The sequence below is a fragment of the Carassius auratus genome, chromosome 40, assembly GCF_003368295.1.
Source record: "Carassius auratus strain Wakin chromosome 40, ASM336829v1, whole genome shotgun sequence".
NCBI lineage: Eukaryota > Metazoa > Chordata > Actinopteri > Cypriniformes > Cyprinidae > Carassius > Carassius auratus.
In genome coordinates, this window is record NC_039282.1 from 18891920 (window position 1) to 18907409 (window position 15490).

The 15490-nt window shown below is 35.8% G+C and overlaps 2 protein-coding genes across 2 annotated transcripts in view; both read left to right on the forward strand.

The window, feature by feature from the left end:
• LOC113058783 (glia-derived nexin-like) overlaps positions 1–11377 on the forward strand; it is a 23955-nt gene extending 12578 nt beyond the window's left edge. The window contains exon 10 of the mRNA XM_026226986.1: positions 11359–11377. The gene's annotated coding sequence lies outside the window, so the exon portion shown is untranslated. The remainder of the gene's footprint in view (positions 1–11358) is intronic.
• Positions 1–14970, forward strand: part of LOC113058782 (WD repeat and FYVE domain-containing protein 1-like) — a 15629-nt gene extending 659 nt beyond the window's left edge. Inside the window, exons 2-12 of the mRNA XM_026226985.1 lie at positions 6238–6305; positions 7176–7249; positions 8078–8132; positions 9626–9776; positions 10487–10599; positions 11222–11348; positions 12206–12311; positions 12421–12522; positions 13113–13243; positions 13322–13430; positions 14431–14970. Coding sequence (XP_026082770.1) covers positions 6238–6305; positions 7176–7249; positions 8078–8132; positions 9626–9776; positions 10487–10599; positions 11222–11348; positions 12206–12311; positions 12421–12522; positions 13113–13243; positions 13322–13430; positions 14431–14490 — 1096 coding nt within the window. The 3' untranslated portion in view covers positions 14491–14970. The remainder of the gene's footprint in view (positions 1–6237; positions 6306–7175; positions 7250–8077; positions 8133–9625; positions 9777–10486; positions 10600–11221; positions 11349–12205; positions 12312–12420; positions 12523–13112; positions 13244–13321; positions 13431–14430) is intronic.
• Positions 14971–15490: the final 520 nt, after the last annotated feature.

Consider the following 15490-nt stretch of genomic DNA (forward strand, 5'->3'; position numbering starts at 1 on the left):
TGTCTTTAAGATGTTTATGATTTAGAATGAGGGTAAAACTGACGTCTTGGAGACGTCTGTCAGATTTTAGAACACAGCAGATGCTTTCCAGATCTTTAACATATGTACGTGTGCAAGTTAACAGGCCAAAATGCTCCCCAAATAGCACAGGTATGCCAGGTAAGACGTCAGCTTTACATTCGTTCTACATCATTAACATCTTAAAGACATCTTCTAAACGTCTATTTGACATCTGAAAGGAAACTATAGACGTCTAGCAAATGTAAATGCAGACTTCCGTGATGCACGTGTGCAATCAGAGCTATATATTATTTATTACAATTAGGTATTATTATAGTTATTGTTGTGGTAGCTTGATATTAACCGGGTTATCATCAGAAATACATTTCAAATGTCTGATTGTACAGTATTTGAAGGAGATCCCATTCACAGATTTTCATGTTTTACAGAAGCTGTAGTAACTATGGTATGTTTTGGCATAAAAGGTAGTTGTCATAGTAAACTGGATGTGTTTTCTTGTTTACAAAGATATTGTGTCTTTTAGATTTTTATCTGGAGCAGTTCTTTGTTGCTCGCATGGTTTTTTATGAGGAAACCTGCTTGGGAATGTAACTGAAACTTGCTGAATGGTCTTTTTAATGGTGTTATGTGACATTCACATAGCTGGGAGACCAACTTAAAAGTCCAGCAAAGCACCTTAGGCGGGTTAAAGCCGTTTAACTATAGACATGTTTTTTTTTTTGTTATTTAAATGTTGTTTACTTTATAAACGGTCTGGTTTTGGCAGGAGCAGAGGTGTTTTTAATGGGTCTGGACAAGACTAAACCACTGGAAATGCATATGTGCTGATTACTTAAAGGAATAGTTCTCCCAAAACTGAAAGTGTGATGCTTATCTGCTTTACCCCCAGGACATAAAAGATGTAGGTGATTGTTTCTTAAGTAGAACACAGACCAAGATTTTTTAACTCCAACCGTTGCAGTCTATCAGTCTTATAATGTAAGTGGGTGGGAATCACAGCTAAAATACACAATAAAATAAAAACATACACAAACAATCCACATTAAACCCTGTGGCTTGTGATGATACACTGATGTGTAAAGACACAAAACGATCAGTCTGTGCAAGAAACTGAACAGTATTTATAGAGTTTTTTGCCTCTGATTCAAGCAATATCCGAACTGTTAGAAATCTCCTGGGTGCGTTCAAGACCGATCGTTTTGTGTCTTTAAACGTCAATGTATCGTCACAAGCCACAGGGTTTCATTATTATTAGGGGCCAAGCACCGAAGGTGCGTAGGACCCTCTTGTTTTTGTTGGCGTTCTTATTATTATTATTATTATTATTATTATTCTTCCGACTGGGGGTCTATGGCAGCCCATAGAACCGAATGCGGGAAAGTTGTAATGGTTTGACATTCTTATAGAGGACAGTGCCAACATTAAGTACACCAATTTTGGTGTGTCTAAGACATTCCCTCTAGCGCCACCAACTGTCCAAAATTTCACTTTAATTTTGTTAATAACTTTTTGACCGTAAGGCCAATCATCAAAATTCTTTTTTCATCTGATTTCTGAGCACATGCCGATTCGATTGCACCCTAGCAAATCATTTTCCGTCATAGAAATGTGGCCGCCATTTTGAATTTTTTGAAAAACCTACTTTTTCGAACTCGTCCTAGACGGTTTGTCCGATTCACACGAAAATTGAACCAGATCATCTTCAGTCAGTGCTGACCAAAAGTTATGCAAATCAAATTGATTCGTCAAACCGTTTTCGATAAACGCTCAAACAAATTTTACATAACGCTTGCAAAAACAGTCGTAAGGCTGTATCTATGCAACGATTTATTCTATTCAGACCAAACTTGGTACATGTCATAACAAGCATGACCTGAGGCTACATGCTTTGTTTCGGCGCAGCGCCACCTACTGGTCCAGAGATATGAAAAATTGCTATTTTTGCTTATAACTTCTGAACAGTTTGTCCAAAAATCATAACATTTGTCTTGTTAGATTCAGGGCTACATGCCAAGTCGACTGATATCCAATTTTACCATTTTGGCCATTTTGACTGTCGGCCATTTTGAATTTTGTGCTAAAATGCTGTATTTTAAGAACGCATCAACGGATTGTTACGAAACTTGGTATGGGTCATCAGCACAATGTACTGAAGGAGCGTGAGAAGTTTCAAAACAGCGCCACCTAGTGGTGATCTTCTTTTTTTAAATGCTTATAACTTTGGGTGTGGTCGACTTATTTTCACCAGACTCATTAAATTGGACTCCTGAAACCTTACCGAGTCCTACGATACCAAACATGCTAGGTTTTGCCTTACGGTTTGTGTAGCGTTGTGATTTAGCGCTTAAAAAACATTTGGCTATATCTTCGAAACCGCTTGTCTGATCGAGACGAAACCACCATCAGAAGTTCGGAAACATAGGTCGATAGCTATACGCCAATGCCCAAATGCCAAAATATTGATAGTAAGGGGTAGTAATATTCAATCAAAGTCAAGAGTCAGTCATTTTTTACATGCTTTTTCATATAAATGTCTATAACTCTGAAGTGAATTGAGATATTTTCACCAAAATTGACACACATATGTATGGGCTCACTCTGAGGACACATAAAACAAATGGTTGGACTGAGCCTCTTGGTGGCGCTATAATAGAACAAAACATGAAATTCCCATTGACTTCAATACAGTTTTGTGAAATAAAATGCTATACTAAACAAATGCATTTGTGTAATATTACGAAACTCAGAATGTGCCAACAACAACATCCCCTGAAGGTACTCAAAATATTTTGAAACAGTGCCACCTAGTGGTCAAGTTATAACTCAATTTACATAAAGGCTAATAACTTTTGAAAAGATCTGGCTATTGACATGACGCTGATCTTAATAGATTCCTTGGGTCAGGCCGAGAACATAGATACCAAGTTTTCCTTATTTGGCTGAACTTCCTGTCGGCCATTTTGATTAATGTTGAAAACCTACTTTTTCGAACTCCTCCTAGACCGTTAGTCAGACTTTCACCAAATTTGACGTGGATCATCTTCAGACCATGCTGGCAAAATGTTATGGATTTCGTGTCGATATACGAAACGGTTCTCATTTAGCGCATCAACGAATCTGCTGGAAGGGTTCCAAAATGCATTTGAGGCTGTATCTCTGCAAAGCTTTGACATATTTGCACCAAACTTTGTATGTGTCATCGTCACCTCACACTGACCATTCCAAACTAATTTGGTAACAGCGCCACCTATTGGTTACACGTGATAAGCCAATGAATCGTATTACTAGTTGTTGTGTTTATTGTTTTCAAGCCATTTTGCCTAAAATAATCTTAAAACTGTATTAATTACTCATTCCTGCAGTTCGTCTGAAGCTTGCTTCTGTAGTGCTTGGCCCCGTTATTGCTGCTTGCAGCTATATTTAGGGGCCAAGCACCGAAGGTGCGTAGGACCCTATTGTTTTTGTTGGCGTTCTTATTATTATTATTATTCTTCCGACTGGGGGTCTATGGCAGCCCATAGAACCGATTGCGGGAAAGTTGTTTTGGATTGACATTCTGATAGAGGACAGTGCCAACATTAAGTACACCAATTCTGGTGTGTCTAAGACATTCCCTCTAGCGCCACCAACTGTCCAAAATTTCACTTTTATTTTGTTAATAACTTTTTAACCGTAAGCCAGAAAATTTTAATTCTTTTTTCCTCTGAATCCTTGGCTCATGCCAAGTCGAATGAACCCCAAAATTCAAAAATCGCAAGGTTCAGTTTTTTCGCTATTTTCAATTTTTCGAAATACCTACTTTTTCGAACTCGTCCTAGGCAGTTAGTCCAATTTTCACGAAAATTGGCTCAGATCATCTTCAGACCATGCTGGCAAAAAGTTATGGAATTCAAGTTGATTCGTCCAACCGTTCTCGAATAACGCGTAAAAAAATATGATGAAAAGCACGCAAAAATACACGTGAGGCTATATCTCGGCAACGGTTTGGCATATTGAGACCAAACTTGGTGTGTGTTATAATAAGCATGACCTGAGACTACCTGCAGTGTTTCGAAACAGCGCCACCTAGTGTTCAGGAGATATGAAAAATGCATATTTTGGCTTATAACTTCTGAATGGTTTGGCCAAAAATCACACAACTGGTCTCTTTAGATTCAGTGAGTCATGTTGAGTCAAATTATATAAAATTTTCCCGTGTCGGCCATTTTAGGCGTCGGCCATTTTGAATTATGTTTCAAAATGCTGTATTTTTTTAACGCATTATCGTATCATTACGAAAATATTACAAAAATCTTCGGCCCCATGCCCTGAAGGTACTCAAAAAACTTGGAGGCAGCGCCACCTTGTGGTCAAGAGTTATAATGAAATATCACAAAAATGCTAATAACTTTTGAATACATTAGACTATTGAAATGAAAATGGTCTACATATATTCTGTGGGTGATGCCGAGAGCATTGATACCAATTCTGCGAAAATTGGCCATACTTCCTGTCCGCCATTTTGATTAATGTTGAAAACCTACTTTTTCGAACTCCTCCTAGACCGTTAGTCCGATTTTCACCAAATTTGACGTGGATCATCTTCAGACCATGCTGGCAAAAAGTTATGGATTTCGTATCGATATACGAAACGGTTCTCATTTAGCGCATCAACGAATTTGCTTGAAAGGTGCCAAAATGCATTTGAGGCTGTATCTCCACAAAGCTTTGACATATTTGCACCAAACTTTATATGTGTCATCAACACATCACACTGACAATGCCACATCAATTTGGTAACAGCGCCACCTATTGGTCAAGAGTAATAAACCATTAATTAACCATGAATAATTACACTTTAAAAAATGCTAATAACTTTTTATTGCATTAGCCTATTTGAATGAAACTGGGCTCAAAATATTCCCTGGCTTATGCCGATAACATAGATACTAAATCTGCCAGAGTAAGCTTAACTTCCGGTCCGCCATTTTGATTTATGTTGAAAACCTACTTTTTCGAACTCCTCATCAACCGTAGGTCTGATTTTCACCAAATTCGAATCAGATGATCTTCAGACTATGTTAACACAAAGTTATGGATTTTGTGTTGATAGACATAACCGTTTTCGCATAACAAAGCGACGAAGTTGAGGCACACTGACAAAATGACACTTGAGGCTGTATCTCTGGAATGCTTTGGCATATTAACACCAAACTTTGTGTGTGTCATTGAAAAGTCACACAGAGTACACCAAATTGATTTGATTACAGCACCACCTGTTGGTCAAAAGTGATAGGCCATTTAATCTTATAACTAGTGGTTGTCTTTATGATTTTTCAGCCATTTCAATTACAATCATCCTAAAATTGGTTTAATTGCTCATTTTTGCACTTCGTGTGATTCTCCATGCCATGCTTAGCTCCTACATTTGCCGTTGGAGTGCTTGGCCCCAAAATTGCTGCTTGCAGCTATATTTATTATTATTTTTATATTTTAGCCGTGATTCTGTGATACTGCAACGCTTTGAGTTAAAAATCTCTGTTTGTTTTCTTCTGAAGAAACAAAGTCACCTACATTTTTGGTGTCCTGAGTTAAAGCAGATAAACATCACATTTTCATTTTTTGGGTGAACTATTCCTTTAAATGTTTGCCACATGAGAGCAGATGCACAAACTTTGCAAAATATGATACTCTTGAGATTTTATCCGGAACTGATATTTCAGCTGCTCTTGGAACACGTGTGTGTTTCTGTGCATGACCTTCACACTTCAGAGGGTTACGATGTTAGCTTTTTTTTATTTGAATTTTTATATATATATATATATATATATATATATATATATATATATATATATATATTTTTCATATATTTTACATTTAATTAAAAAAACTCTGGGGAGACATGTATTTCTGTTTATGACCATAACACTTTAGAGGGTAGTTTTTGTTAGTTTTTTATATTATTATATTAATTATATATATTTTTTATTTGTGTTCTTATATAACATTATTTTATGTTGTGATATTTTATAATATTATAATTTATATTATTATTAAATTCTATATATTACAAATAATATTTTACATTTAAATTGTATGTGTGTGTATATCTCTCTCTCTCTCTCTCTCTATATATATATATATATATATTATACACACACACACACACACACACTCATATATATATATATTGATTGATTCTCATGTTGTATTTCTCGTTGTTTTTGTTTCTTTCAGGACGATTCGAGTTTGGCTGAAGCGGGACAGTGGACAGTACTGGCCCAGTATCTATCACACTGTGTCCTGTAAGTATCACCCAAACAATGAAAATCGCTAACTTTTACGTCTCCAATATATCGAGACCAGGTTTGACGTGAATGGCATAGTGAACATCATCAGTTACAAGTAAATTAACAAATTAAAAAATAATTTGTGTTCACATCACAGTCCCTTTAAGTCATGTCACTCAGTGGCATCTTTAAAAACTCCTCTCGGGTAAATCACCAGTGAAATCTGACAACAGCTGTCTCATTAATGTAGATTTTGCTCAAATAGCACTGAAAAAGGCTTATTTTTAAGGCTATACAGGCAGTGTGCATGATTGTTTCTATAGCAACCAGGACTTCTGACGGCAGCTGCAGTGACACAGTGACTTTACTGATTAGCGATTGGCTCTTTTACTCAGAAGGTGGTGCTTCGTTTTATAGAGCGGCTATATTGAGCATTGCATTTTTCTCCAATTCAAAACTATACGAGTGACACGTCATGATTATTCTACAGTCTTTGGTTCACCTACAGTGGTATGTTCTCTGTATGGTAACTCTGTTATATATTCCCCAGTATCATCAGTAAGTGTGTACGTTTTTAATATGTCATTGCTCTTTTTGTTTGAGCAGCAGTCATGTCAGATTCCAGCTTTAGCTGTGTTTGAGAGAAATCAATTGAGAAAATTAGGAGTGTTGTGGAAAATTGTTCGGAAACTGGTATTTATATAATATAAAATAATTCATTATTATTATTTTTATCTAATAAATATATATTATAAATAAATAAAATATATATATTAGATAAAAAAATAAAATAAATATATATATATTTTTTTAATAAGTGGTATTAAATTTTTTTGTTTGTTTTTTGAGCATTATTTCAATGAAAGTCTTTGTGTTCGTGTCCAGCTCCGTGCTCCTGTATGTCATATCATCATGAGAGCAGGCGGATCTTCATAGGCCAGGACAATGGGGCTGTTGTGGTGAGTGTCACTGTATCACCCCCCTGAGGGCCAAAGTCTTTCCAAATCTCAAATGTTTTGTCTCTTGTCTCTTCATATGCTTGTCAGTCAGGGCAGCTGTGCTTATATCTATCTATCTATCCATCTAGCCGTCCATCCATCAATCCATCCATAAATATCTACCTATCTATAAATCTATATATGTACATGTATGTGTATATACATTAAACTTTAAAATGAAACATTTTTTCTGTGGAGTACAAAATGAGATGCTTAGCAAAATGTTCATGCTGCTCTTTTTACATGCATGTTTTAATCAAAAATACAGAAAATTTTTACGATTTAGAATTGGTGTTTTATATGTGAATATATTGTAAAATGTAATTTATTCCTGTGATGCGCAGCTGAATTTTCAGCATCATTCCTCCAGTCTTCAGTGTCACATGATCTTCAGAAATCATTCTGATTGCTGATTTGCTGCTAGAGAAACATTTCTGAAACGGATTCATTATTATTATTTTTTAATTGTTTGATGAATATAAAGTTCTTTACCATCACTTATGATTAATGTAAAGCATTCTTGCTTAATAAAAGTATTTATTTCTTTAAAAAAAACTCTAAACTTTTGAACAGTGTATAATCATTGTAGACAATACAAAACAAAAGTACTCAGGAGACTTGAAATATAGTGCATAAATGGTGATATTTTTAGTTATTGTCATTTTTGGGACACTCTGCACACCGTCTCATTTTGTGTTTCATGAAAAGATGAAATTCCTCTGAGTTTGTGGCCATCAGTGGATCATTGTGTCAGTTTTCTGTAATGGTCTTTGTTTCTGTCTTTCACAGGAGTTCCTCATCTCAGAAGACTTCAACAAAATGAACCACGTCAAAACATACCCAGGTAAAACCAGAGGCTTGTGGGAAGTGATCTAGACCTCATTTCCATTAGTGTACTAACACACACTTTAGACGATGGGCAAGATTTCCCTTCCAGCAGAGCGCTGAAGTGTGTTTATATGACACATGTGCACTCTCTCTCTCTCTCTCTCTCTCTCTCTCCTTGAGAGAGAAACACACACATGCTACTCTACTTACATTGGCCCCACCCGATCATCATTTGTTCTTTCCCAGCATGCCCTGGGGCTCAGAGTCCAATGTGAGCTCTCACTGGTCACACACTCACACACAAGATGATGATTATGAGTGGATGAGTCAGAGCAGATCTGGAAAATGTGTCTGGAAAAATCTGGACAATGCCAGGAAAGTGTGTTTGAGAGAGAGAGACTGAATTATGGCTTATAACTGTAAAATATTGCAGTTTACTTCGTGTATGAATTACTTATCATTGTGGATTGCACGGGGGTATGTTGTTTCTTTCTGAAATAACAGAGTTATACTGTTGCCCTGTTAACACACACAGTGACATCATCAGAGAATGACATCATCCCACAAACATCTCAACGCAGAAAACTCTCTGCTTGAGGACAAAAGTGTGTGTTTGTGTGCTGAATCTTAATCTGCATAATGTGCGTACAACAGAGCACGCTCGTGTCATACTGTATCCCACAATGCAGTGTGCTCAACTGGATCTTCTATTTCCAGTGTGAAAAAAAATCCTTAATTGAAATGCTCAATAACTGAATTTGTTTATAAGCATGCATGCAAATCATTTATTTTAGTGTTATTTCTATACTCTTATAGTTTTTATTAATAATTTAGAAATTTGCTTTTATTTTTATATCTTCAGGGGAATTTTGTTTTGTGCTTTTGTCATTTTTAATTGTTTTTGCCGTTTTTAGTTACACTTTGGAATATGTTTACATTAGTTAACGCAAACTATATATACTTATAAAAACATATTAATCTTAATTAATATTAATGTCAGCATTTACTAATACATTATTAAAATTAAAATAGTTTATTTTCATATTATTTATTTGACCTGCTCTAGTATGAACCAACAATGAACAGTACAGTTGTATTTTTATTTTTACCTCAAATTAGTAATCGTTGTTAGTTAATTCACTAAGTGATGTTAACTAATGGGACCTGATTTTAAATTGTTACCATTTTAAATATTTAGTTGTAATTTGTTTTCGCTTAAGTTTTAGCTGTAGTTCAGTTTAGTTTTATTTACAGTTGGGTATTTTAGTGCTTCAACTTTAGTCTATTTCAATTAGTTGGCAAAACAGAAATGTTTTTGAATAGTTTAAAATAATTAATGACAGTAACCCTGATGCAAATGAGGTCATGTGACAACAGTGTAGCGCTCTACTGTTTATCATGCATATGGCGTAAAGTTTCACGTGCTTTTTAAAAGAAAAACTAGTATGCAGTATGTTCTTTTGTAACCTGATCGTGTGTGTGTGTATGTGTGTGTGTGTGTGTGTGCAGCTCATCAGAACCGTGTGTCGGACCTCATCTTCTCTCTGGAGAGTCAGTGGCTGATCAGCACGGGTCATGATAAAAGCGTCAGCTGGATGAGCACTCAGAGCGGCTCTATGCTGGGACGCCACAGCTTCGGCTCATGGGCTTCCTGTTTACAGTATCCTTCACTTCAGTCTCTCTCTGAGAAGTCTTTAAACACTTTTTTTGCTTTCTGTGAAGCTCAGTGGTTTCTATAGTGGTAGTGTGCAGTGCTGGAGGTGATGTGTCTCCTATATATATAATTAAAAAGTAACAATGTAATGTCATTTTGTTTGGAGCAGTGCAAAAGTGTAATACTCTTATATGGAAAATAACCTCCCTTAACGCTGAAAGTGTGTTTGGTACAGATGATGTATCGATGTTCACCAATTATTACTATTTAAAATAGTTGTTTACTAAACGAATATATTTTAAAATGCAAATAATTTCTGATGCACAGCTGAATTTTCCGCATCATTCGGTCTTCAGCATCACATGATCTTCAGAAATCATTCTGATATGCAGATTTCTGATTAGTATTAATGTTAAAAACTTTTTAAAAAGTTGTGCTGCTTCACATTTTTGAGGAAAACCAATGGATTTTTTTCAGGCTTATTTGGTGAATCAAAAGAACATTTTATGTTTTTAACGTAAAAACTTTTTGTCAATTTCTTTGCTGAATGGAAGGATTATTTCTTTCAAACTTGAAAGGTAGTGTAACTGACAGTTATGGCGAATATACAGTTCTGCTCATCAATATCTAGATCCTGAATTTCTTTCAAAGATTCGATACCAATAATCTTGCCAATAATTAGCGTTTCAAACTGTCTTTCTTGACTACACATGTAGATATGATAACGATACCCAGCATGCCTTTGTGGGAGATTATTCAGGACAGATCACTCTGCTGAAACTGGATGAACAGACGTGTTCTGTCATTACCACACTGAAGGGACATGCAGGTGAGACATTTGTAAAATATTAAAATGAAGATATAAATAATTCTATTAATGTTTTATGGTATTAAAGTTACATTTCTGTAAAGCTATATATATATATATATATATATATATATAGTGTGTGTGTATTAGTATAAATCCAGAAGTATTAAACCCAGTTTTGTGTCTTAACTAGAGCTTGCTTTTCCTCAACACATACACATGTATCTGAGTTTCTTGTATGATTGTCTTCACAGTTTTATGAAAGAAAATAAACTTTTCACACCTGAGCTTTTCCTTTAACACCCTTCTGTTTGTTTCTCACTCTCTGTCTGTCTGTGTGTCTCTGTGTGTGTATGTGTGTGTGTCTGTCTGTCTGTCTGTCTGTGTGTGTGTGTGTGTGTGTGTGCGCGCCTGTCTGTCTGTCTCTGTCTGTCTGTCTGTGTGTCTGTGTGTTTGTGTGTGTCTGTGTCTGTCTGTCTGTCTGTCTGTCTGTCTGTGTGTGTGTGTGTGTGCGCCTGTCTGTCTGTGTGTCTGTCTGTGTGTGTGTCTGTCTGTGTGTCTGTCTGTGTGTCTGTCTGTCTGTCTGTCTGTCTCTGTGTGTGTGTGTGTGTCTGTCTGTGTGTGTCTGTCTGTCTGTCTGTAGGTAGTGTTAGTGCATTATATTGGGATCCGGTTCGGAGATGGCTGTTTTCGGGAGCGTCTGACCACAGTGTGATCATGTGGGACATTGGTGGCAGACAGGGACGCTCATTACTACTGCAGGGACACAAGTGAGAATACACACACACACACACACACACACACGCATGCTCGCTAGTAATAACCCGATGAATCACTGCCACATGTGCTACCAGGCCGTAAAATGGCATAGAAACCAAGATTGAGAACTATTTTCCATTTTCAGTTCCATTTCTTATAAAGAAGATTCTGAAAGTGAACGATTTTCATGACACCCTGTTTCATTAATGGTCGTTGAGCGAGTGTATTTGTATTTGTAAGGGCCGCGCACTCATTGCTGGCCGAAGGTTTCTTGCGTTCTCAGTCTTTTCAGTGCACAAATTTATAAAATTTATATTAAACTCAAATCTGACTACTTTTTTTATTTAATCTGACATCTTTTAGTATTTCATCGAATTTAGGTATAAAAAGGCAAATTGTTTGTTTTTCTGTCTCTAATTATTATTATTATTATTATTATTCTGACATTTGATTATTCAAATTCAAAATTTGGGGGTCATTTAATAATTAATACTTTTATTCAGCAAAGATGCATTAGTTTGATCAAAAGTGAACGACAGTAAAGACATTTATTTACAAAATATTTCTATTCCAGAAAAAATGCTGTTCTTTTGAACGTTTTTATTCATCGAATTATTCACATAAATAAAATGTATCACATTTTACACAAAAATATGAAGCAGCACAACATTTGCAGCACACTGATAATAATCAGAAATGTTTCTCATGCAGTAAATCGGCATCTTAGAAAGTGATTTCTGAAGATCATGTGACACTGAAGACTTTACATTTAAAAATACGTTACATTTAAAAATGTACTCAAATAGAAAACAGGAAGTCAGTTGTCTGGGTCATTCAGTCTTTCTGTCTGTCTGTCTGTCTGTCTCAGTGAGAAGGTCCAGGCGCTGTGGTATCTGCCGCTGACCCATCAGCTGCTGTCCTGCTCTGCTGATGGAGGAATAACAGTGTGGAACATGGAGGCAAAACGAGAAGAGGTACTGAACACTTACACACACACACGCACACACTCACTAAATATTAGAAGGTATAACTGAACGAGTCCATGTCCAAAGAGTTTGACCGTACTGTAACGCTCTCTTTCAGGCTCCTCAGTGGCTGGACAGTGATTCCTGTCAGAAATGCAGACAGCCGTTTTTTTGGAATATAAAGCAGATGTGGGACAGTAAGACCCTGGGGCTCCGACAGGTACGAAGATTCAAGTCTGTATCTCCCCCTCTGACATAAATGTTTAGAAACATTTTGATCCTCTTTAGGTCCTATGCATCTGCACTTTTTTTCAAGTTGCCTTAAAGCAATAGTTCACCCAGAAATGAACATTTACTCACCCTCAGGTCATCCAAGATGTAGATAAGTTTGTATCTTCATCAAATTTTGAGAAATGTAGCATTGCATCAGTGTCTAATCAATGGATGCTCTGCGGTGAATGGGTGCCGTCAGAATGAGAGTCCAAACAGCTGATAAAAACATCACAGTAATCCACAGTCCATCAGTTAACATCTGGAGAAGACAAACGCTGCGTGTTTGTAAGAAACAAATCCATTACTAAGATGTTTTAACTTGAAACAAATGCTTCTGGTCAAATTACGAATCCATAATAACGGATCCAATTGTGAGCAGGTGATGCAATGCAACCTTTCTCCAAATCTGATCTGATGAAGAAACAAATGCGTTTCCAGCTAGAATTACATTTTCAGTCAAATTTGGGGCGAGATATTCTTTTAACGAAGCATCTCAGTGCTCCGTGATGTTATGCCCATGTCATTTCCTGTCTCCAGCATCACTGCAGGAAGTGCGGGAAGGCGATTTGTGGGAAGTGTAGTTCTAAGCGCTCCACGTACCCCGTCATGGGCTTTGAGTTTCAGGTGCGCATGTGTGACGACTGCTACGACACAATCAAAGAGGAAGAGTGAGTTATCTTTTTCTCTCTCGTTTGTCTGTTTGATTCTGTGAGTTGTACTTATTCTGGTGTGTTGTCATTTTGCAGTCGGACTCCTCTGGCTGCGTTTCATGAAGGGAAACACAACATCGCTCACATGGACATGGACCCGAGCCGAGGACTGATGGTCACGTGTGGCAGTGATCGAGTTGTTAAGGTCAAACACTCATGCTTCATCTCTTTGTTCTTGTATTTTAGTGACTAGAAGTATGCAGTATCTGTATCAACACTGTATGCTTCTTATCAACAGATCACACTGCTTGGAACATCATTTCCCACAATTCAGTGCGCTTAACTTTAAAATTTTCACCGTGTCCAAAGAAACCGAAATAATATCAGCTTTGATTTTTAACGTGTCCTCCCTGACTTCAGTATTTTAACTCCCAGTTTAAATAATTTTTGACAAAATTACATAATAAATAAATAAATTAAAAAAACGTTTTATTTAAAATATTACCATATTTAAGAAAACATTATTGATTTCAATAAAATGGGTGATTTCAGTGTTTTCGGGAATTGAAATATTATTATTTTTTTACTCAAATTAAAATATTTTTTTTCAAAATATTTATATTTATAAAAATATATATATATATAATTTTTTTTTTTATATATAATCTGAAAACATACATTTAAAACTAAAGTACTAAAATTACTAAAAGTAAACCGTAAATGGAAAATGTTATATCAAAGTTATATAAAAATATTAAAGTAATAAATGACAAAGGCACAACAAAATTACTATGATTTAGACTAAATGAAAACTGAAAATAAATATAATGAATTCAAAATATTAATAAATATTAAAATATATAAATAATGCTTAAATGACACTGCTAGTAAGGCATCATAGTGAAATAAAATATTAATATTCAGAACTAACTAAAATAAGTTTATATTTATATAAAGGTAATTCAAAATATTAAATACTATAATGGTTTATAAATAATACTGGAAAATTACTGCTAGTGTGTTATAGACTATACTGGGAAGTATGTATTAAGTTATGCATATTATGAAGTTATCCATATTATAAATAATTATGCATATTGCTTTTATGCATGAAACGTATGCAGAATAAGATAGTTTATTTGTTGTGATTGTGTTTGATGGCTGAAGTCTTCTCTCTTCTGATGATCTGATTGGTCTGTGTGTAGATCTGGGACATGACGCAGGTGGTGGGCAGCAGTGTAGCGGCGGGATTCTCTCCTCGCTGATTGGCTGTTTCTGAAAGCACCGCCCACACTCCGCCAACAGATGTCTTAGAAACGCTCACCTACCTGTCTAACTGTCTCTCTCTCTCTCTCGAGTCTGCGCTGAACAGACACTTCAACAGTGTGTGTGAATATGTGTGTGTCATTGGAATGCTCCTTGATTTCATGAATCAGCCGTTCATGTCTCTTCTGAGATATGATGACCTGGATTTGAGCAAACATGAACTCAAGGTACTTCTGATAGCACAAAATTTGCACCCTTTCTGTGTGTGTCTGTGTGTGTATGTGTGTCATCCAACATCCAGTTTCATCCTCAGCCATCTTTCTTGTTTATCCTTCTTACTCTTTTTGAATTTGAATGCTACTACTGGTCATAGTAACCAGCACTTGTGTTACCATGGAAATTAGTGTTCCATAGTAACAATGGAACATTCATGTACAAACTTGTCGTTTTCCCACTAAAATGTAACGCAGGCAGATGAGGAACATTACGTGTAGCATGAAATCCATGGAGATTTTATGATTAAAAGCGTTAAGTTAATACAGTAGTGTTCAGCTGTAAAACACTATTTATAGCACTAATTTAGGGACAAGTTAAAATATGGCCTTGCGATAAATATAAAAAAAAAGTAATTGCAGGTTGTTGTTTTTTATGTCACTATTTCTTTTTTCCTCGCAATTGCAAAACTCATAATTTCACATTTACATATTGCAATTCTGACTTTTTTTCCCCAGGACTCTTATTTTGAATTAATTCTAACTTTTTTCTAACTCATTTTGAGTTTGCATTGCACAAATCAGTTTTTTTGGCATAAAAAATAAAATGGTAATTGCGATATTTTGTTATTTTCAAACAGTTGTGCCTTTTTCCTCAGAATTGCAAGAAAAAAGCCGGAGTTGTGTTACAAACTAACAATTTTGTGCGGATAAAGTCAGAATTGAGAGATTAAAAATTCAGAGTTAGCTTTTTTTAATCCTATGCTTGAAACAAACTTTTATATTA